The sequence below is a fragment of the Peromyscus californicus genome, unplaced genomic scaffold (assembly GCF_007827085.1).
Source record: "Peromyscus californicus insignis strain IS unplaced genomic scaffold, ASM782708v3 Scaffold_20__1_contigs__length_68692818, whole genome shotgun sequence".
NCBI lineage: Eukaryota > Metazoa > Chordata > Mammalia > Rodentia > Cricetidae > Peromyscus > Peromyscus californicus.
Window position 1 is genome coordinate 54,212,828 of NW_026294503.1, and position 22,530 is coordinate 54,235,357.

At 49.8% G+C, this 22,530-nt stretch overlaps 2 protein-coding genes and 1 long non-coding RNA gene across 4 annotated transcripts; 1 reads left to right on the plus strand and 2 right to left on the minus strand.

Annotated features, from left to right (window-relative positions):
• Window positions 1–14: 14 nt before the first annotated feature.
• Window positions 15–9,889, minus strand: Cpt1b (carnitine palmitoyltransferase 1B). The gene is made up of 19 exons (XM_052748658.1): window positions 9,779–9,889; window positions 8,518–8,677; window positions 8,065–8,204; window positions 7,575–7,752; window positions 7,253–7,354; window positions 6,935–7,072; window positions 6,771–6,848; window positions 5,795–5,902; window positions 5,635–5,719; window positions 4,556–4,751; window positions 4,085–4,270; window positions 3,442–3,547; window positions 3,246–3,362; window positions 2,726–2,890; window positions 2,511–2,645; window positions 2,273–2,425; window positions 1,400–1,513; window positions 718–810; window positions 15–559 (listed from the first exon to the last, which is right to left on the minus strand). The coding sequence occupies exons 2-19, from the start codon at window positions 8,656–8,658 to the stop codon at window positions 476–478; spliced, it is 2,319 nt and encodes a 772-aa protein (XP_052604618.1). The 5' UTR covers window positions 8,659–8,677; window positions 9,779–9,889; the 3' UTR covers window positions 15–475.
• On the minus strand, window positions 9,711–13,691 carry Chkb (choline kinase beta). 2 transcript variants are annotated; one of them, XM_052748659.1, is made up of 11 exons: window positions 12,779–13,690; window positions 12,446–12,554; window positions 12,093–12,206; window positions 11,786–11,919; window positions 11,497–11,592; window positions 11,313–11,371; window positions 11,149–11,230; window positions 10,919–11,027; window positions 10,513–10,613; window positions 10,178–10,259; window positions 9,711–10,011 (listed from the first exon to the last, which is right to left on the minus strand). In XM_052748659.1, exons 1-11 carry the CDS (start codon window positions 13,000–13,002, stop codon window positions 9,937–9,939), a joined length of 1,185 nt encoding a protein of 394 aa, XP_052604619.1. In that variant the 5' UTR covers window positions 13,003–13,690; the 3' UTR covers window positions 9,711–9,936. The 2 variants fall into 2 exon arrangements, with proteins under 2 accessions (XP_052604619.1, XP_052604620.1); XM_052748660.1 differs by lacking the exon at window positions 11,497–11,592 and having other exon boundaries at window positions 12,779–13,691.
• LOC128116956 (uncharacterized) lies at window positions 13,396–19,328 on the plus strand. Its single transcript, XR_008220638.1, has 2 exons — window positions 13,396–13,509; window positions 17,995–19,328. It is a non-coding gene; the product is annotated as an uncharacterized LOC128116956 (long non-coding RNA).
• The last annotated feature ends 3,202 nt before the right edge of the window (window positions 19,329–22,530 follow it).

The window sequence follows — 22,530 nt, forward strand, 5'->3', positions numbered from 1 at the left end:
CCCCATGGAACAGGTAAAGGTTCTAAAGCAAGAATTTATTCCAAGTGCACATGAGAGGGTGGACAGCGCTCTCAAAGCCTGCATTATTCTGGAAAGGCACATGTTTCAAAGCGGAGAAGAAGCCCTCGTGAACATTCTCCTAGATTGTTATTGCCACCATTCTAGTCTGAGCTGAGGCAGAAAGAGGGCCTTATAGTTCTCTAACACAACATAGGCACCTACGGGTTGAGAGAGAATTATACAGCCTTATTTTTTATTAGCATGTACCAAGAAAAAAAAAATCAAAATTCCCTCGCCGCTCCAGTCCCACCTCCACCTGGGCCCTAAAGGAGCAGTATCTGCCTGGAGCGCACCCGCCACCAGAGATGTGCAGAACTGGGCACGTGTGCATGCCACCCCTTGTGCCTGTGAACTGGCCACAGGCTTCTTCCTCCACCAGGTGGGGACAAACGGGCAGCTGGTCTTTCTCCTGTCCTCAGCTTTCAGTCTTGGGCACTTTGAAAAGATCGGCGATGTCCAACAGTGCTTGGCGAATGTGGTTCCCAAAGCGCTGGGCATTCTGTGGGAACTGGGAGCTTAGACACATTCTCAGGACAGCCCCCAGCCCTCTGAACCTACAAGCAGACTCTTACCCACCAGAGGTGGAATGTGCTTCTGGGATACCCCACAGAGTACCTCTTCTCAGGACCACCCCAAATGGGAGCATGGGAGACTCACCGTCTCAGAACTTGAGAACTTGCTGGAAACATGGAAGAACATAGTATTTTCACCTGCGATCATGTAAGAAACCCCATAACCATCATCTGCCACCTGAGGACAAGAAGCAAATGAGTCCCAAGAGCCAAAGTGATGGACTTTTCCCTTCCCACGAGAGTCACAGGAGGTGGACCCATGTTGGATATTGCATTCTTGAGGTCAGCCCCCCACTCTCCTAATCCAGGAAAGAGTATGCAAACCAAAGGACTCTGCCTCTGGTTCCAAGACTGGACCTTCAGTTTCCTTTAAAGGATGCTGCCCCTGTGTTTGGCAGTCTGGGACTCACATTTCCTCAGGGACTCGCACTATAGATCACCCCCCTCTCTGTAGCAATCTCTAGCCTTCTGACAGAGCAGCTCATGTGAATGCTCCATTGGGAAAGAGCTGTTGTCTTCAGGTGAATACACCTCTGGAGGGCTCAGTGTGTTGCCTTATTCCCTGAAGACTAGCCTTGAGTGTGGTGATGCCGCCCTGGGGAAGCTCGTGAATGGGTAGTCCTAGTACCTGCCTGCCTAAGTCAGCAGCTACCATTTTACAGTCACACAGTCTTCTCTAAATCGAGTGCTCATGCCCATGTTTGAACCCCTAAACTGAAACTCCAGGGTCCCGATGCTGCCGACCACCATCCTTCTGAGGCACTCACAGGGCCAAAGCCACCCCCAGCTCCCAGATGATTGGGGTACTGATTTGGATCAAACATGCGGATCTGGTACTGAGGAATCTGGCTGGTGGAGAGGCTCCAGGGTTCTGAAAGCACCTGTAACAGGGAGGTGGAGGTCGGTTAGACATTAGGCACTCAGTATGCACCCTGTCCTACCAGCAGTGCCAGAGAACTATGTCAGTACAGATAGTATCAGCCAGGCATGGTGGTACACGCCTGTAATCCCAATACTGAGGAGGCAGAGGTAGGATCATCCATGAGTTCAAGGTCAGCCTGCTCTACCTAGTGAATTCCAGGCCAGCCAAAGCGATATAACAAGACTTGGTCTTAAATAAACAAGCAAGACAAAACATAAGAGGCACTAGTTAAGAGTACAGAAATGGACATGTGCTGGGACATGGTGGCACACGCCTTTAATCCCAGCACTGGGAGGCAGAGCCAGGCGGATCTCTGGGAGTTCAAGGCCAGCCTGGTCTACAGAGCGAGATCCAGGACAGGCACCAAAACTACACAGAGAAACCCTGTCTCGAAAACACAAAAAAAAGAAAAAGAAAAAAGAAATGGACATGTGTGGTGCAGGAGTTCCCTGAACTACCGATGTTCCTCTGTTCCCTACCGCCCATTTGAAAACCTCAGCATCTGCATAAGCTCTTCCCAGCTGTGGCTGCCTTAGTCCCATCTGACTCCTTACCCCCTCCCTGACCTCAGCCTGTTTTACACTCTCCATCTGGCAGAGCACATGTACGTCTGCTTTTTCTCATAAGAGCACTAATTCCACAGAGCCCTATCGCAAGAAGGCCTTTCTCTGGGCCTAAAGGCAAGGGGATAGAGGTCACACCCAGCAACTTCACTGACCTCAGCCAGGAAAGGAGAGCTAACCCCTAAGTACTTGGAGACGATGTAAAGGCAGAAGAGGTGCCTGTCGATCCCGGCCCCTGTCATAGCCAGGCGGTACATGTTTTGGTGTTTTTCAGAAGCCTTCCGGAAGAGATCCTGGAGGTCTTCTTTCTGGGGGTCAGAAGCAGAGGGGTCAAGTGTTCCTTGAAGTAAACAGAGGTGAAGGAGGAAGAGAGACAAGGTGTGTGGGGCTCACCTTATGGGACCCCTTCATCATGGCCTTCACAAAGGCTGTGGACTCACTGGTACAGGAACGCACAGTCTCAGTCCGCCCCTCTCGGAACATTCTTGTCATCGAGGCCTCATAAGTCAGGCAGAACTTGCCTTTGTCCTGGGGTACACAGCAGGGGGAGTCAAGCAGGTGGACCCCGAGGATACCCTGCACATTCAACAGCCCTCAGAAGCTCCTACCCGGAAATGAGCCAGCTGCAGGGCAATCTGCACAAAGGCGTCAGGGCTGGTCCGACACTTCTTGATGAGGCCTTTGCCGAAGGGTAAGAACTGGAAGCAGTATAACTCCACATCGTCGGCCAGTGCCTTGGCCACCTGGTACGAATTCTCGATGACTTCCCGGCACTGCCAAAATGTGGAAAAGGGTCAGTTGAGGGCAGAGTCCTCCACGGAGGCCTCTAGATCTAAGAAGGTGTGAAGTCTAGGTGATGGGGGAAAGGCAGAGTCCGCCCAACAGCTTCCGAAGACACAAGTGGCAACCTGTGAGGATTCAGCACGAGGCCCTGCTGGGTCTGGTGGAGAGGAGGGGTACTGCCAGACTGTCAGGTGCTCTATGAACGTGAGCCATGGATCTCAGTGTTTCTCTAACCAGACAACCCTGGGGTCTCTGCTTTGCTTGTGGCCCACGTGGCACCCGAGAAGCGCTTTGTCCCTTCATCCTGAGGATGAGACCTAACCCCCTCATTCCTAGCCCGCATACCTGCACAGGAATGTCCCATTGCAGCCGCTGAGGAGGCGCCAACTTCATGTTTGGCTCTCCCACACAGTGTCCGGTCTCCGTGTAACCCAGGTGAAAGGTATCAGTGCCCAGGACAAACTGCGGGGATAAAACACAACTGAGAGACGAACTTCTTTGCCAGGACCTGCCCAGAAGGTTCCCCTCTCTAGGCCTTTACCTCCCAGAGGTGCCCAATGATGGGGGCATCTGCCCATGAGTGTTCTGTGTTGAGGCCCAACAGGCCATTCTTGAAGGAAATAAGAGTGAAAGATTTGTCGAACCACCTGCAAGAGTAGATCAGGGTGGACCCAAAGCTGGGAAATTATACAGATCTCCAACCTACAACCCTAACCCTATGCTGCTAACACTAATGATCCAATTCTAATTACTAACCCAGAATTTAACCTTAACTTCTATTGTTTTAAAAAATTTTAAATTACATTTGTTTGTGTGAATGTGTGTGTGTGTGTGTGTGTGTGTGTGTGTGTGTGTGTGTGTGTGCACGCACATGCATTCATGGAGGTCAAAGGGAGCTTCTCTTTCCACCATGTGGGTCCTGGGGTTTGAACTCAGGTCATCAGGCTTGGCAGCAGGTACCACCACCCACTGAACTATCTCCCTGCCCCCCATCTCAATCTCTATTCTTAATCGTCAACTCCAATCTTAGCTATTATCTACCACCTCACCCCTGAATAATGCTACCTACCCATTAACTCTGACCCCAACTCCTACGTTAATCTTCTAACCCAAACCACTAGCCTCTAGTTCTAATCACTAAATTTGAACTCTGACCTCTGACCCATGACCTCTGGGGCACACACCTGTTATAGCAGTTCCCATGCAGCAAGGCCTTGCCACAGAGGCTGAGACTGGCCTCATCGTCGGGGTTGTAACAGTGGGACTCTTCATCTAGGGCCACAAAGAAAGCGGCACGTTCGATGGCATCCAGGGCGGTCCTGTTCTTGCCAGAGCTGAAGAAGGTCTGACGTGCCTGTGCCCACTCTACCCTGAGGGTACAAGGGCAGGTAAGCAGTAGAACCAATGTGTGTACTTTTTATCAGGGTATCTCTTAGGATCTGGCTGAGTCTGGAGACGAGAGGAGGTAGGACTACTTGGGTATCCTGAAAGATGGCCTCTGTCCTGACCACCAGTGCCCTTCACTATGTATTATGTACCTGTCCTTGGTTGCAACTCTGGTCTCCAGTTCTAGGATGGAGGGAGGGCCAAGCTTTTCCTCTCATGAAGCCTTGAACCTGGGTCTGGACAAGCCCTCCCCCACAGGCCCTGGATACCTTCCTCCTGCTGTGAGGGCTGCCAGCTTCTCCTCCCCAGGCTGAGGCGGGGAAGGGTCATCCAGGATTCTCTGGAACTGCATCTCTAGGTCTCGAGGCTTGAGCAGGCGAGAGCCCTCATAGAGCCACACCTTGTAGAAGCGGCCTTTGTGGTAGACGGCCACATGTCTGCTCTCTGAGAGATGCTGTAGCACATCTGTGACAGAAGTCAGTGAGCAGCTGAGGCAGGACCTCAGAGAATACCCAGTTCCCCTCTGGAGCCCAGAGAGGGCCCGCCTCCAACACACAGACGGTCCCTGCAGACTCTGCTCTGCCTCATATCTGACCTGGGCCTGCCTTCAGCTAGGGATAGATTTCCATGCTAAGCTAGTCCCTGTGCCCCGAGCGAGTCCCTCCTGCCTTCTCTTCAGGCTCCATGAGGATAGGCTCAGTGTTCCTTCATTGCTCTTTACTCATGACTACCTTCCTAGGTACTCAAAAGCCTTGGAAGGACAGCCACTGTTCTGGACTCCTAGGGGTCCCAGCATCAGCACCATGTCTGTACATAGCAACCATCCCAGCATCAGCACCATGTCTGTACATAGCAACCATCCCAGCATCAGCACCATGTCTGTACATAGCAACCATCCCAGCATCAGCACCATGTCTGTACATAACAACCATCCCAGCATCAGCACCATGTCTGTACATAACAACCATCCCAGCATCAGCACCATGTCTGTACATAACAACCATCCCAGCATCAGCACCATGTCTGCACATAACAACCATCCCAGCATCAGCACCATGTCTGCACATAACAACCATCCCAGCATCAGCACCATGTCTGTACATAGCAACCATCCCAGCATCAGCACCATGTCTGCACAACCATCCAGAATCTGTCACAAACTGACTACTTTTCACAAACTCATGATCCTGAGACACTGGAGTGCTTAGAGAAAAACAGTAGTTGGGCACCTAGCTGTCATGGCTAGGAATTCCTCTTGATGGGTCCCTGGGAGGGTAGGACTTCCTCTTGATGGGTGCCTGGGAGGGTAGGACTTCCTCTTGATGGATGCCTGGCTGTAGCCCCGTACCTGTTTCTTTGCCTGGAATGCGTGTAGTGTTGAACATCCTCTCCATCTGGTAGGAGCACATGGGTACCATGCCCAGTGCCATTACCTGGGAGGAAGGCCCAGCATGGCTTAGATTCAAGCCACTTTTCCTTACCCCACCCTTAATCCTGATGTAACTCACAGGTTTGATCTCTTCACGGTCCAGTTTGCGGCGATACATGATCATGGCGTGAACAGCATTTCCCAGACGTGCTGCTTGTACATTTGTGTTCCTGATAAGCACAAAATCCTACAGACAGAGCAGAGTCTGTAGGCTGGGCACCTCTGGCGGGGTGTCACCTGAGTCTCACTAACCTGAGAAAACTTTTTCAGGGGCCTGAGATATTGTAGACCCTGCCTATGTTCCATCCCACATCATGTCAGGGTGAACTTCCAGAAATGTATAACTGACAGGCTCCAGCTTTGATCAGAACTGTTCTCCGCCCATTCATACTTTGCTCATTTTGCTTCAAAGGGGTTCTACCACAAAACAACAAAAACAAATCTTTGATTTGGACAGGTTGTAAGTTGCTAGAAAGACAGTTCATGGATGACGGGAATTCCAGGAGGCTAGCAGGGTATGTTTTAGACATCAGGAGAGATTAGGCACTGGGCAGCAGGAAGATCAGCCACCTGTCCACAGGTGTATGGTGTGGACACCAGTCACGTGAAGTGAGGCAGACAGCGGCTTCCTGAGTACCACAGGGGCTGGTATTCACCCTGTGGTCTGATTCCACAAAGGGACAAAAGCAAAGCATGGTTCAAGAAATTCTCCAGAAATGGTGTCAAGATAACTGAGAACCTGTGCCTGAGAGGCCAGGAGGCCAGGGAGGCCAGGGCAAAGTTAGGAAGCAGTGGAGTATGGCATAAGTGGCCTGAGAAGTTCATGGGCAGTCTCAGAACGCTCCCTCTTGTCAGGATCCCCACCACCCACAGGCCGGCTCTGGACTGCTCCTCCAGGGGCTCTCCTCCCCTTTTCTTCCCCTCAGGCCTCACTCCATAAGCCCCACTCACCCATAGAAACTGACGCAAAGGCTCTGGGATGTCCTCTAGATCCTTGTTCCAGAGCTGGGGACAGAGCTGGGCACACAGGAGCCCTAGGAGGCTCTGGTTCTTACCATGGCATAATAGTTGCTGTTCACCATGAGGGGGCTCCTGCCTCGGAGGTAGACGTATTCTTCCCACCAGTCACTCACCTACGGATAGTTAGGCTGCAGGTTAGAGCTGAGGAGGGGATATCGAGAACACGGGGATAAGAACAAGCCTGGGAGGGCAAACTTACATAGTTAGTTGCCCACCATGACTTGAGTACCAGGTATTTCTGCAGCCTGGGGGCAGTCTTGTCCTGGAATTCTTTTGCCAGTGTCTCCATGCGGTAAAATTCATCATCATCCAATAAGGGCCGCACAGAATCCAGGTACTGTCCAGTCAAATTATTATCATGAAGATGGCTCTACCTCTCCCTCTTAACCTTCTTACAACCTCCCCTCAACCAGACCCCGTTCTTCTCAAGCCAGCTATTTGTAGAAAACAGTGCTTGTAAGTTTGGACTAGTCCTCTGAATCCAGGATTTTGTGCTCATTGGTACTCAGGCTCTTACCCGCTGAATCGTGGCTGGCACACTGGGTACGGGAAGCTTAGGCAGAGATGTTTGGAAGCTATAGAGCATGGGCCGTCGGCTGGACAGGAGGCGAACGCAGATCTAAAGGAACGGAGTACAGTGTCGGGGTAAGAGCTAGCAGGAAGAGTGGACACAAACTAGAAAATGATCAAGTCCGTCAGAACCATCCCAGCTCCCTCAGGAAAAACGCATGCACCAGGCTCTCTTGTTCAATCTGCCTCTCCCTTCTTGCTCAGAACCCCAAACGAGATTCCCCATGATCTCAAACCAGATGCCTGCACCCTCCAGTGCTTCTGCTCACAGCCCAGATCTTGGTGGCATGACTGGTCTTGCTGTGCATCTCGAACATCCACCCGTGGTAGGAAAGTAGCAGCTTCAGAGTTTGTCGGAAAAAGAAAATGCCTGTTGCCCAGACCCCAGTGGAGAAGATGACCATGCTGAGAAGTTCCTGGGTCTGTGGTGTCCCATAGGGGCCATAACTATTGGAGAAGGAGGAAGGCTTCAGGATAGCCCTTTGATGCCATCCTTTGGGGAGTTCTAACTGCAGTCGATGGTTATGAACTCTCTTGGGGAAGACACGAATGAAAAAAGACCTTGCTGGATGCACTCAGGTCTGAGTGCATCAAATAGACAAACTGCCTTGGAACTAAGAAATGGTAGCCCTGTGAGAGCAACCCTTGGCCACCAATGACTGCTTTTCTGTATCGGTCTAGTACAGGAATCCTGGCCTTGGGAACTGTCTTGGCCCTTTTTTTTTTTTTTTTGAAACGTGTGTCTTCCAGGTGCCTTACCTGGCAGGGAGGTATCTCTGGATGCAATCGACCAGCCCCATGGAGAGATCCACCTTGCAATAGTTGGAACCAACTGTTGCCATGACAACAACCAGCCAGCTGGTGGGGCTGCCAGGGTACACACCCCTAAGGATGCCATTCTGTGGGGGAAGAAACAAGCATCCTTGTGGAGTGGGAAAATGTAATTAGGCACCTGGGAAATCCTGAGAAAGGGCTCCTGGTCTTTGCCTCATCCATTCACTGTGTTCTTCCTCCATACATGTCTACATTATATGTCCCACCACATCTTCATCACCCTTCTGGTTTCTGCACGACTGGAGCCTATCTATAACCAGCGGTCCTGCTGGCCAAAGGCGGAGACAGGCACTGACAAGGAGACTAACTGCTGACAGCTGGCTTCTGCCTAAGCACCTGCTGGGAAAAAGAGGCCGGGAGAACCACCTGTTCCCACACCTTAATGCGAATAAGGCGTTTCTTCCAGGAGTTGATTCCAGACAGATAGATGTGTCTCAGAGCCTCCCGACTAAGCTGGAAGTCGACCCCATCCGGGGTCACAGTGAACTGGAAAGCTACTGCCTGGTGTGCTTCCGCCATCCTGGGGTTCAGTCAGCACCTAAGGTTAGGGGCAGAAGGTGCTTAGTGTGTCCAGCCCCGCCCCCGCCCGGCCACCTCTAGCTGAGGCTCCGCCCCTCCGCCGCCCCATCTGGTCCTCGCTCCCCCCACCCTCTGCCCGGTTCCCTATGCGACCACCCCCCTCCCAAACCCGCCCGTGCCCCAACGCTGCTACGCGCCCTGCTGGGCCCTCCCAAGCCTGGCTAACCGCCGCCGCCGCCGCAGAACCCTCGTGGGGTTCCGGACAGGCCTATCTGCAATGCTGCAGGAGTCGGGCTCCAGGTGCCCCAAGGGCAGCGAAGGGCGGCTTGGGGTCCAGGAAAGACGCCCAGGAAAGGGAGTGGGCCCGGACAGAGACTAGGTTCAGGTGCTCCCAGCACAGTCCTCGCTCGCAAAGCTCGGATGACAGTAAGGGTGAAGAGTTGTGGGACGGAATGGCTCTGGGTCCGGATGGCCTCCCTGTGCTGGTCCCCCACTCACAGCTCAGGTTTGCTTCTGTCGGTGTAGGGTCTGGCCACTCTGGCCCATGTCCCCACGTCCTTCAGGCCTGGCCACCCCAGCCCGGCCCCGCCCTGCCCTCACTGGGAACTTGACACCCACTCCCAAATTGGGGTGGAGAAAACAGATATGGGCGGAAACCAGAACCCCCTCCTTTTGGTGGGGCGCCTAGAAGGGGTGGGCAGAGTTCCCACAAGCCTGCTGAAGGTTGCTGGAAGGTCTGGGACTGGGGAGTGGAGGGTCTCACGTGAGCATGGTTGCATCAGTGCTAAAAATAGCTGAATGTAGGGAAAAGGTCACCAAGAGTCAGCTGTGCAGCCTGTTCCCTAATTCCAGGACTCAAGGTTGAGGATCACACCCAGGGCCCGCTGATGCCCCAGGCCTCTCCAGTCCTCTTCCCCAAGTCAGTATTTGTTACTTCTAGACTGGAGCCAGGGAATATTCCGGAATAGAAGATCTCAATGAGTGGAACCGACAGACCCCTCACCACTTTTAAGCACAGTGCACTAAACAGAAATCACTTAAATCTGTATCCCTCAGTTTGTATATTTCCGAAGCAGTTTGTTTATTTAAGTACACAACCCCAGGGATTCCAGATGCCCACCTTGGGCATCTACTCAAACAGGAGGACAGAGGTCAGCGATTTTAACAACAGTCTCACTTAGGGGCACAGCCCAGTCTCTGGGGTCTCCTGCTCTTTGGCCCTCCCTCCAAGGTCCTGCCCTGGAGTCTTCAGGAGAAATCTGAGGTGGGGTTGGACTGTCAAGATGATGGGTGGAAACTGGTCAGCTGCCCCTTCTGCTGGAAGTAGAACTGGAACCGAGACTGGGCGTACTCCTAAGGAAGGAAACCCATAATACAGAGCGATGAGAAGGCTGGAAGCAGTAGCCTACACCTGCTGAGTTCTGCCCACAGCTACCAGGGACTGCCTGGATTTCCTGGAGGACACGACCAGCGCTCCTCCCCAGCCCCCACCCAACATGCCCAATGTATGGGTTATTACCAAGTAGCCAAACTCTATGGTGGACATGGATGCCTGGAGGATGGACCACAGACCCCAGAAAAAATGTGAAGCCAGAGCGTACCTAGGGAGTGGGGGTGGGGGTGGGACGACAGGAAAAGGAGGGGCCATCAAGAGTGCGTTTAGTATTGCCTATTTAGTTTCCCCCAAGGCTAGTCAGTCTCCAAAGGCCCAGCTTCTCCCCCACTTTCCTAACCCTTACCCCACTGTGACTCTCTGCTTTTTTCCTGATGTCACCGGTCATCTACACTGGCACCTTACCTGCAATTCTCCTCCTCCGAGTCCTCCCTCACTCCCCCCTTGCCCTCCGTCCTCACCGATTGGCCTCTGTCAGCAAATCTTCCTCCAGCTTCTTCTGCTCTTCAGAGAGGATCTGACCTTTCTGAACCTCTGCCAGATAATGGCGAATAAAATGGAGCTGAGAGCAATGGACAAGAGTCAGGAACTGGGGAGATGGTGGAATTTTACCTTTTCTAGCCATTCTTTTTTTTTTTTTTTTTTTTTTTTTTTTCCGAGACAGGGTTTCTCTGTGTAGCTTTGCGCCTCTCCTGGGACTCACTTGATAGCCCAGGCTGGCCTCAAACTCACAGAGATCCGCCTGGCTCTGCCTCCTGAGTGCTGGGATTAAAGGCGTGCGCCACCACCACCCGGCCCATTCTTTCTTTTTACCAAAAAAAAAAAAAAAAAAAAAAAGCTCCTTTTCCCAACCCCCAGCCTACAAACCTGCTGTCCTCGAGTGGGGTAGTCTGTGGGTCTCGCTTTGTAGAAAGGCCACTCCTCGTGGGTGTAATCATAAACCCACTCACAAAAATGATTCCCAATGTCAAAGCCCCTGAGAGAATAAGCAAGCATTCAGTCCATGGGCAGCTGGGATGTGGAGACGAAGGCCCGGCAGTGTTCTCCCAGAGCCCAGGAGGAACAGGTCCCATGGGAGCTTGTCCTCCAACCCTTACCTGTAGTTGTAACTACTGTACTCAAAGTCAACCAACATGAGGCTGTCACCATTTTCTGGCTCGGAGAGCAGTAAGATGTTCCCTGGGGGAATGGGGATTTTGGTCACTTCAGGGCACCCCACCCCCTGCAGCCTGGGCTTGAAGGCTCACAAACGCTCTCATACCTTCCTGGATGTCATTGTGGCAGAAGACCACTGGTGATGGGGTAGCCTCTAGCAATTTCCTGTAGAGGTAGAGGGGCATAGGTTGTAAGGTCACGTGACTACAGCTACCTTCAAAGGCTAGCCCTGACTCGAGTCCTCAGCAAATCCTGGGGAGGACACTGCTAAATGCCAGGTCTGCCTTCACCTGAGGTTGCCCATCTCATCCTTCAGGTTGTACATCTCCAGCAGGTTCATCTGGGGGAGGCCCGTGGAAGGCAGGTCCTGGATCTGTTTTAGGTACCTGTAAGTCCCCCAAATAGGATACATTCACTCTCCTATCTTTCCCCACTCTCTTCTCCTACATACTTTTAGGCCAAATTTTCCTGTCACTGTGACTTGGCTGGGAAACACGAGCGTTCATGATGGATACTGGGAAGCCTATCCACCCAAACTAGAGGTTCAGTTTAGGTGTACCGGTCCCAAATCTGACTCACCGCTCCATGGTCCCAAACAACCAGTGGGGCTCCTTAGTGAAGGGCATCTCCATACCATGGAAACGGGCCATCTTTGTTGCAATGGCTCCCGACAACACTGGGTCCCGGAGCTCTCGAGTTTTCAATGGCCGGCTCTGTACCCAGTAACCTATCAGGGTGGTGAGGGGGCTGGGGCGGGACGGGGGAAGGGATATGGGAATGGGAGGAGATCATGGTCTTAGGGAAATTTCCCTACCTAGGATGTGAAGGCAGACATCGGGGAAGGGGAAGGACTTGGTAAAAATAACAATAAAAACTGGGCTCTTACTGGGAGGTACTGTTCCAGGCGGCCCTCTGGAAACACTCCATAAAGTTGGGGCCCTAGTGACCTCTCTGCAAGAATGGCGAACATCACGCTTTCCAATACCAAGGAGTCTACACCCTGAAGGAAGATGGCAAAGGAGCCCAAGTGAGAAAGAGCCGGAGGTAAGTGGGCACGGGTGCAAAGGGATGTTTTCTTCATTCATCATAGCTGGCTGGGACTTCTGGTCTGACTGACTGGGGATCCTGGAGCAAAAGCTGTTGATGGTCCACGAGCATCAACACACTCGGATGCACAAGGATGGCAACAGTTTCTGCCCCACTTGCTCACTTCAAGCTCCGGCCCTCGCTCCCCCTCACCTGCAGGATGGCCCCATACAGTCGTAGCAGCACCTCGCGGGGCTCCTCGCCCACACTGGGCAGGTGGTTCGGTAGCGAGCATCGGAAGAGCAGGTTGCTAAGGCCTCCGCTGCAGATCCACACCGATCAGGCTCAGCAAGAGTCACCCAGATGGGTGAGACCCACCCTAGCCCCCACTCCCGAGAGAAGACCTCACCAAGCCCCCAGGGAGACCCCGATCCCCCCAGCACAGCGGTCCGCAGACCTGGTCCTGGCCCCGCCCCCTTCCCCCGCACAGCCCTGACAGCATCTAAATAGGGAGTGTCTTGATAGCCCGGAGGCTTGACCCCTGACCTCACGGGGCAAACGCTCAGCTCCTCCGGCTGCGCTCGGCGCCAGGCCCCGCCCAGGTACTCCCGGCACCACTGATAGGCTCGTCGCTGCGCGTCACGAGACAGCGATGAAGCGCGCCGCCGATTGGGGACCGGCACCGGGCACTTAGCATCCTGCAAGCTGTCTTTGGTCAGGCAGCCGCCGACAGCACCTCCTCCGGCTACACCGGTCCCGTCGGCCGCCATGACGCGGGCTCCGTTGGGCTCAACGCCCGCCGGTGCTCAGCAACCTTCAGGTGGGCTTCGCTCCTTCCGGCTCTGCTCGGTTCCGCTTCCGGCCGGTCGGCCGGAGCGTCTCTGGGCGTACTCGCGGCTCTTGGCGACCGTCTCCGGCTTGCTTCGTGGTCCCAGCCCTGGGACTGTTTCCCAGTCAAGCGCGGTTCTCAGGGGTGCGGTGCGGAGGGCAAAGGCCGACGGCCGCATTCCCCGGTGGGGCGCGCTCTGGCCACGCCCTGTGGGCGGGTCTCCGTAAAGACCCGCTCCTGCGTGGACTGTGTCCGGAACCGAGGAAGTGACGCGGGCCAATCCGGGGCGCCGTGGACGTTTGGACAGTGGTAGCTCAGCAACGTTTACCCGGAATCAGGCTCTGGCCAATGAATGGGCGATGGGGCTGGAGTGCGGCTCCTTGATAATACCTGCCTTGTGAGACTCCCGACTAGGGCGTGAGAGTGATCGAGCACACAGGGGCACTTGGTGAGTGAATAGAAGATTGGGATTTTAAATTCCAACCATTCATTCCCCTTTCCAAACAAGGCAGCGTGTATATGTGATGCTGGAAGGCGTCATTGGAATCAGTCCGGCGTATCCAAGCGCTGTATGGACTGCATGAATACTAAGAATGTGACCCAACACAATAAACTTAAATATTATGAAGTGGATTTTTTTTTCTCGATTTTTATGTGTGTGTGACTTCTGATAAATATCGGGGCGGGGCGGGGGGCGCATTGGTTATCAATCCAGAAAGGAAGCCAACACAATTCATAATTCCTTTGAAGGATGAGGTTTACTAGAACGAAAGGGCCTCAAAGCTATGATGGGGCTTCGGGATGGGAGAGAGAGAATCACATAGAAATAATAAAATATATGGAGATCTAAACGTGAGACCTTAAAGTTAAGAAAAGAGTTCCCTTCAAAGTCTAGGAAGGAACTTAATATTAAGAGTGTGTGTAAGAGAGCCAGGCATAGTGGTATAAGCTTTTACTCCCAGCATTCAGGAGGCAGAAACCCGGTGGTTAGTTACCTGTGAGTTCGAGGCCAGCCTAGTCTACATATCGAGCTCCGGACCATTCAAGGCCTGTCTCAGAAAAGAGATGCCATGAGAATGACTAGGGAGTGAGCAGAGGAGCTGAACAGAGAGTAGCCTTCAGTGCAATCTCCGGAAACCCCTGAGGAGTTTCTAGACCAATCTCCCCAATAAAGGAGGAACTTAGCCTTTTTTTTTTTTTTTTTTCTCAATCTTTTAGGATTGTCAGGAAGTTTCACAGCACCTTATCTAGTTCAACATAGCTAATATGCAGGACAAATAACATGGAGTCAGGTACTGGTTAGGGCCGTAAATCATGGGCTGTTACCAGTTCACAGCACAGGTAGTTTAACTCTGCCCCGGTAAGAGCTGCAGAGGCATCCTGTGATTCAGGCTGTGGGAGCTACCCTGAAGATGCAGACTGGTGTTCCAACATTACTTAGACCATGAACTTTGTGGAGAGTGAACTTTGTAGACGATAACACATTATGTTGCAATGTTAAGAAGTTGGACGTGTGTCTGGCGATATCAAGTGGTGATTTTATTTTTGGCTAGTTTGAAAGCCTGGGGGAGAGTTATAAGCTCTGCCTTCTGGGCGGAGGTTCTAGGTGAAAGTGGTTTTGATTCTGGTGTCTGATTGAAGCAGACCAGACTATATCATTCAATCCGCTTTTTTTTTTTTTTAAATTTTTCGAGACAGTGTTTTTCTGTGTAACAGCTCTGGCTGTCCTGGAACTCGCTCTGTAGACCAGGCTGGCCTTGAACTCACAGAGATCCACCTGCCTCTGCCTCCCAAGTGCTGGGTTAAAGGCATGTGCCGCCACCACCTGGCTCCAATCTGCTTTTTACACAACTGCTCCTATCAGTAAATCGAATCAGATCTGGATTGGTATAGTTTGTCCTTTAATTGTGGTTTATTAGAGGTCAGTTTCTTAACTTGTGAGTCATGACCCTAGAAGACTGACTGAATGTGGGGACTGGCGAAAGGTTCGGTAACAATAAGGTTTCTGAACAAGTAAATAACCAGAAATTAATTTTAAAAATCCAGACATAGTGAATTCAATAGGTTTACGACCACCAGACAACTTCATTGTAGCCTCGGTTTTGAACACACGGAATGCATAATTCGAATTGTACATGCTGCTATGCCGCTAAGTGGGAACAAATACCTGAAGCAGCTTGGCTAGGATTTGAGACTATTGGATATTATGGAAACAGTTGGTAAGTGAAGTTGGTTTCCTGGCTCTGGCAACGTTCTTGTCCATTCTTCCTCCAAGAATAGAGTGGGAAGACAGCAAAGGGAAAATGGATAACTTTATTTGCCATAGGGAAATAAAGAATTCAAGGGTCTTGGTGGCAAGACCACTCTGTTCTACACATTTAAAGTCACACTCTCAGAACTGATAATTATAAAATCAGAATATCAATCAATTTTGGAAAAAATGTTGAAGATGTTCTGCACCCTGGAGTATCAAATATTTAGCCAAAATTAAATGTTTTCGTGTTTGTTTTTGTTTTTTGAGATTAGGGTTTCTATGTGTTGACGTGGCTGTCCTGGAACTCACTCTATAGAATGACTAGGCTGGCCTCGAACTCAGAGATCTGCCTACCTCTCTACTCCTGAGTGCTGGGATTAAAGGTATGAGCCACCACTGCCCGGCCAAAATTTAATGTTTTATGTAAATGTAAGCATGTCTGTCTCATTAGGAAGCAATTTTCTCCTCATCTTAATAAATGGTAAAGGTATATGTATTCATAAAAATTGTTTTAAGTATTTTATGAATTATTACCATGAAATGTTTTATTTATGTACTCCCTTTATATTACCTATATACCTGGGGTTGAGTATGAATTTCTCAGGTAAACAAAGTCACTAGTGGAAAAAGTTGATGAATCTCTGTTAGGAGTAGTCACTCTTCCTGTTGGCTTCTCTGTTGCAATAATTTAATAGATTTGACTTAAAGGATCAGAAAACAAGAGAATCTTCAGGGAATATGCAAAACAGGGACTCTTGTGTGGGCCTTCAAGAGAAGGCAGATAGTCTTGTTGCCTGCTGGTTTTCCTTGCTTTAGTTTCTCCAAGTAAATAGTTACAGATGGGAAGTTTGAAGTCCACCTCACACCACGTTTATTGCAGGAAAAATAGGACACAGAGAGAGCACAGTACACAAAGTCATAGCTCAGTGAATAACAGGGTGTGTGTGTGTGTGTGTGTGTGTGTGTGTGTGTGTGTGTGTGTGTGTGTGTCTATCTTGGTGGAGCAGAATTTGCCCCTGGGAGTGTCCAGATGGTCCACAGCTCCTTTCTCAAGCTAAACTCTGACCTATATGCAACTGTAGAAAACTGTAGGTAAAAAAAAAAATAAGGCCTAGAAGGAATGTCTTGCAAAGCAAAACAAGACCTCAAGGACCGGGAAGTGACGACGAACTCGGATAAAGGGGTCAAAGAGACTGATTGCTCAAGTTCTGCTTACAGAGCTCGCTTTAGGAGCTAGGTAAATGATACATACACAGCAGTGGGAAAATAAGAACCGTTCATTCCTGAAGTGAGCCCAGAGTCCTGTGTCCCTGTCTACTGTTATCCTTCTCCTCCAGCCCCTGTGTTACCCACAGCTGTACTAGCTGGGACAGGTTTTTATATGTTTTTTAGTAGGGTGTGGGATAGGGCTGGGTCCCTCTTCTGGAGTTAGACCTGACAGGATGCACTTTGTGGGTTGGGTCATTTTGAATGACTACAGGAACCTGACTAGGTGAGAAAGGTGGGGGAACCTTGGAAGTTTCTGCTTGTATTGGCCAGTATTCAGGGTTTAGTGAGAGTGAGGGGTAGTTAGCCTGTCCATCTTACTAGAGAGGAGAAAAATGCCTCTTCAGCATGGCCAAGAACATGGAAATAAGCCATCTCAGTTCAAAAGGTAATTAATTGGAGCCAGGGGTAGTGGCACATACCTTTAATCCCAGCACTTGGGAGGCAGAGGCAGGTGGATTTCTGTGAGTTAGAGACCAGCCTCGTTTACATAGTGAGTTCCAGGACAGCCAGGGTTACATAATGAGACCCTGTCTCCAAAAAAGGGGGTCGGGGTGAGGGGCATGTGATATTTTGAATAAGAATGGCTCCCATAAGCTCATAGATTTGAGTGCTTGGTCACCAGGGAATGGCACTTATTAGGAGGTATGGCCTTGTTGGAGTAGGTGTGGCCTTGTTGGAGGAAGTGTGTCACTGGGGGTGGGCTTTGAGGTTTCAAATGCTCAAGCCAGGCCCAGTGTCTCTCTCTTTTCCTGCTGCCTATGGATCTGGATGTCGGGAGGACTCAAACTTCCTCTCTAGCACCATGTTTCCCTGCATGCTGCCATGCTTTCTGCCACGATGGCAATGGACTAATAAACCTCTGAACTATACGCAAGCCCCAGTTAAATGCTTTCCTTTATAAGAGTTGCTGTGGTCATGGAGTCTCTTCACAGCAATAGAACACTGAATAAGACAGAGAGTGTGGTGGTTTGAATGCAATGGCCCCAAAGGGAGTGGTGCTATTAGAAGCTGTGGCCTTGTTGGAGTAGGTGTGGCTTTGTTGGAGGAAGTGTGTCACTGGGGGTGGGCTTTGAGGTCTCAGATGCTTAAGCCAGGCCCAGTGTCTCACTGTCTCTTCCTGCTGCCTGACAATCTGGATGTAGAACTCTGAGCTACCTCTTCAGTGCCATGTCTGCCTGCACGCCACCATGCTTCCCACCATGATGACAGTGGACTAAACTTCTGAACTGTAAGCCAGCCTCAGTTAAATGTTTTCCTTTATAAGACTTGCTGTGGTCATGGTGTCTCTTCACAGCAATAGAAACCCTAACTAAGACAGAGGATAACTGGGGTTTAGGGTGATCTGATCCAGGATGTCTCTCCCTAGCTGTCTACCTATTTACAAATGAACTGTCTCCTGTCTTCCTTCAGTCCTTTGGAACCATTTGGGAGGAAACTTGGAGAGCATGTGCCTGCAGCGCTGGAAGCTCAGTCCGTACAAGATACACTTCACCGAGGAGCAGCTTGGGCTGGTAAACTAGGTGGTCTAGCATGGTGCTGTAACTGATGGCCAGAAGCACAAGTGGTTAGACACGGAGGGTTCCCACTGGGAGGAATGTGAGCCTGTAGGGTCTCCTTTCCTCGGGGGTGGGGGTGGGGAGGGCAGGCCTGCATCCTTCCCTCTGCCCCAGGGCCCTGTTTTGGTACTCTGCGTTCTCGGCGCCCTCCCTTCACCAAGCTCTACTCCTAAGTCCCTTTTGCTGAGAACGAAGCTGTTCCTTCTGTTCCCGTCACAACTCTGAGGACTCCTACTTGGTGCCTGCTCTCTTCAGGCCCCATTTGAGGTGTCTGCCCTGCCTAGGAAGGGGGGGCAGAGGGAGGGCAAGAACCTGGAGTCCAAGGATGAGGGCAGGAAGTGTGGGGGGTGAGGTGGCTGGAGGGCAGATGAGCAGCAGATGGCTAGAAGAACAGCAGCAACGAAAGTCAGCATGCTTATCATTTGCTATGAAGGTTGCCGCACGGAGATAATACTTCTTCCATACAGAAATGATTTCAAGTAAGAATGTTAAAGTAGCAATAAAGCAGGCTTACGGCCTGGGTATATATGCCCTTGGGTATGACTTACCCCTCTATTGCACAGTTCCTGGACCTCAGAAGTAAAAAATTAACTTTTGTTTTTAGTGAAGCTATCCTAACTTCCTGAGTCTGTGTGATCTAGACTTTTACCTTATCAACTGTAATCTTGTTAAGGATGCAGTGGTCACCACCCTGTGATCTCATTTAAATTTCTTAGCAAGACCTTGAAGTTAATAATTTTGTAACTCACAAAAACTGTACCTGTGGCTATTGTCAAGATAAATGAAACGTTACTCTTCTTTGAGAAGCCCACTTTGACAAGTCCTGGTTGGTTCATTTTTTTTTTGTTTGTTGTTTTATTTTGTTTTTGTCAACTTGATACAACTAAAGTCTTCTGAGAACAGAGAACCTCAACAGAGAAAACTCTTCCATTGGGTTGGCCCATAGGCAAACCTGTGGGTCATGTTCTTGACTGATGGTTGATATGGGAGAGCACAGCTCAGTGTGGGTGGTGCCCCCACTGGCCTGGTGGGCCTGGAGTGTGTAAGCAAACTGAGGAGGAGCAAGCCAGTAAGCAGCACTCCTCCCTGGCTTCTGCTTCAGCTCCTGCTTCCAAGGTTCTGCTCTGACTTGCTTTGATGATGGACTATGAGATGGAATGCAAGCCAAATAAACCCTTTCCTCCCCAAGTTGCTTTTGGTCACAATGCTTTATCACAGCAGCAGAAGCACTAAGACACCTATACTCATGTTCTTGGATGTGCCTCACTCTTTTTCCTGAGTACCTTTCTATTAACCTATGCTTAAATGTGTGTTTCAAATGGCTTGTCCTGAAAATTCCTTCTTCAGTGAGGCCATGACTCCCATTTTACCTGAGCAGATGTCTCTGAAAAGAATTCCTCCGTTGCTGGGGAAGGGACCCGGATAATGTGGAGCTGTGTCTCTAACCTAGTTGCTGCTGTCTGTAAGAGCAGGTTTGGTGGTCAGCATAGATTGAGTAATGCCCGAGGGAAAGGTCTTGGTGTTGCATGGCAAAAATACACACATAAGTTCTTTCTCTACCTCTGCCATGTGGAACCAGGGCAGCAAAGTATGTGCAAGCATCCCCACACATATGGGATGGGAGGGCACAGGGAAGCTTACAGGAACAACAGACAACAAAAATGTGGAACGCAGGAGCTAAATAAAGCATTAGCAGCTTGTAACCCCATCACTTGTATCCGTTTACTGAGTGAGGTTGGCAGCTTCGGAACAGGAATACTACTTTATTTCGCTCTCCGAAATACACAGCCCTCTCAACTGTATTTCATGGCATGCCAGCATGACATAAATCCTGTCATGTTTCTTCTGTAACATACTTTTGACCTGGTTTGGCCCTTATCTACTTCCACTTTGGACCAATTGTTAGGACAAAGTCTTTATTTTGCCATACAAAAATCCATCCTTAGTTCAAAAAAATGTTCCCCTAATGACTTCTTTTCATCTCTTCGTCCTTTTACTACCTCATTTTTACCCTGCTTCCTTCATTAATGTAACAAAAATAAAGATCTAGTCAAAACAGCAGCATATCAAAATAAATTCGCCAACTAACCCACAGATAGCTGAATCCCAACAGTGTTATAGCAGAATGAAACAAACTACATCATTTATCCATATGCAGCTAAACTGCAAGTTCTTATTTTTCTACAAGTTTTTATACAGACTTTAATGATGCTTGAATTTTTTTTTTTTTTGAGACAGGGTTTCTCGGTGTAGTTTTGGTGCCTGTCCTGGATCTCACTCTGTAGACTAGGCTGGCCTCGAACTCACAGAGATCTGCCTGCCTCTGCCTCCCGAGTGCTGGGATTAAAGCCATGCGCCACCACTGCCCGTCGATGCTTGAATTTTTAAAGAGCCCTTTTACATTTTATTTTCTCTTCAGTCTCACATGAGTCTAAGAATAACAGAAGGGATTTTACTGTATCCATGGCTGGCCAAGATAACAAAATCTTAACCATTTCGAGTAGCAAAACTACCCTAGTGTAAGGGGAAAAAAACCCCATACACACAAAGCAGCTGATATTACAGAAGAGAAAGCTTACAGAGTTTTGGGATGCAGTAACCTCTTCTTGAGTCAGGGTTCTTCTCAACCATCCCTTTATGGTCCTTAAGAGATGATATCAGACTAAGAGTCTTAGGAGATTCAATGAGAACATGTTTATTTAAACAAAAAAGAAGTGCACCACCAAGGTACCTTTTCTGATGAGAAAGACATGGTGTTTCCAGTGTGTATTTCGAAAATCTGATTAATTCTGAAGATATTCTCTTAGTCACAGATTTTCAGCAATTTTATTATTCTGTTTTGTGGGATTTGTCAGATGCTTTGGATCTGTGGATGCAATAATGTGGTTTGAATATAAAAAGTCCCAATGCGCTCATGCGATAAGGCCTTGACTCGTAGCTGATGATGCTATTTTATTAGGTCTGCAAACTATGAGTTGTTGCCTAGCTGGAGGATGTAAAGCGCTGGGGGTGTGCACTGAAGGTTATGCCTAGTCCCTGGTCCTTACTATGTACTCCCTGTCTGTGGAGAGGTGAATAACCCCTTCCTCTATGTGTTCTCACCGCCATGAAGTTCTGTGCAAATGCACAGGGTGGAGCAACATCTGAAATGATGACCCAAAGTGAATTTTTCTTTTTTAGAGTCATGTCCCAGTTAGGTAGCTGAGGGTGGCCTCAACTTCCAACTCCTCCAGCCCCAGCATGCAGAGTTCTAGGATTACAGGCCTGTACTACCAAACTGAGCTTGCAGTGTGTGTGTGTGTGTGTGTGTGTGTGTGTGTGTGTGTGTGTGTGTGTGTGTGTGTGTGTGTGCGCGCACCATAGCACATACATAGATGTGAAGGGACAACCTTGGCTGCTAGTCCTCACCTTTTACCTTGTTTTGAGTCAGGTTGTCTCTTGTTCATTGCTATATATGTCAGGCTAGCTAGTCCTCCAGCTTCCAACAGTTCTCTTGTCTTTGTCTCATAGCCCCCATTAGAGCACTGGTTCTCAACCTGGGGGCCATGACCCCTTTGGGGGTCAAATGACCCTTTCACAGGTATCATGTATCAGATATCCTGCGTATCAGATACTTACATTATGATTTCATAACAGTAGCAGAATCACAGTTATGAAGTAGCAATGAAAATAATTTTATGGTTGGAGGGGTCACCACAACATGAGGAACTGTATTAGAGGGTCGAAGCATTAGGAAGGTTGAGAACCACTGCATTAGAGGCATGCTGAGATTAAAAACACATGCGCACTACCACATCTGGCATTTGTGTGGATTCCAGGTATCCAATCTCAGATTGTCAGGCTTGTGCATCAAGCGCTTTACCAACTGAGCACTCTTCCTTGACACACCTTACATTTTTTTTTTTAAAGATTCATGGGCTGGGTGTGGTAGTACATGTCTTGAATCCCAGCACTCCAAAGGCAGAGACAGGAGAATAGCTGTGAGTTTGAGGCCAGCCTGGTCTACAGAGTGAGTTCCAGGACAGCTAGAGCTACACAGAGAAACCTTGTCTCCCCCCCCCAAAAAAACCCCAATAAATAAATTGTCCCCTCCAAAACAATAAATAAATAAATATTCATTTTTATTATTTTTAATTATGTATACCTGTATTTGTCTGGGGGGTGTGTTCTGTGTGTGAGTTCAGGTGCCCACAGAGACACGAAGCATCAGGTCCCCCTAGAGCCCGTTGCTAGCTGCTGTGAACTACCCAGTGTGGGTGCTGGGAACTAAACTTAGGTCCTCTGCAAGAGCAGCAAATGCTGTCAACTGCTGAGCCGTCCCTCCAGCTCCCCAACCTCCATTTCAGATTTATTCATTTTTGGCTGGGCAGTGGTGGCGCACATCTTTAAT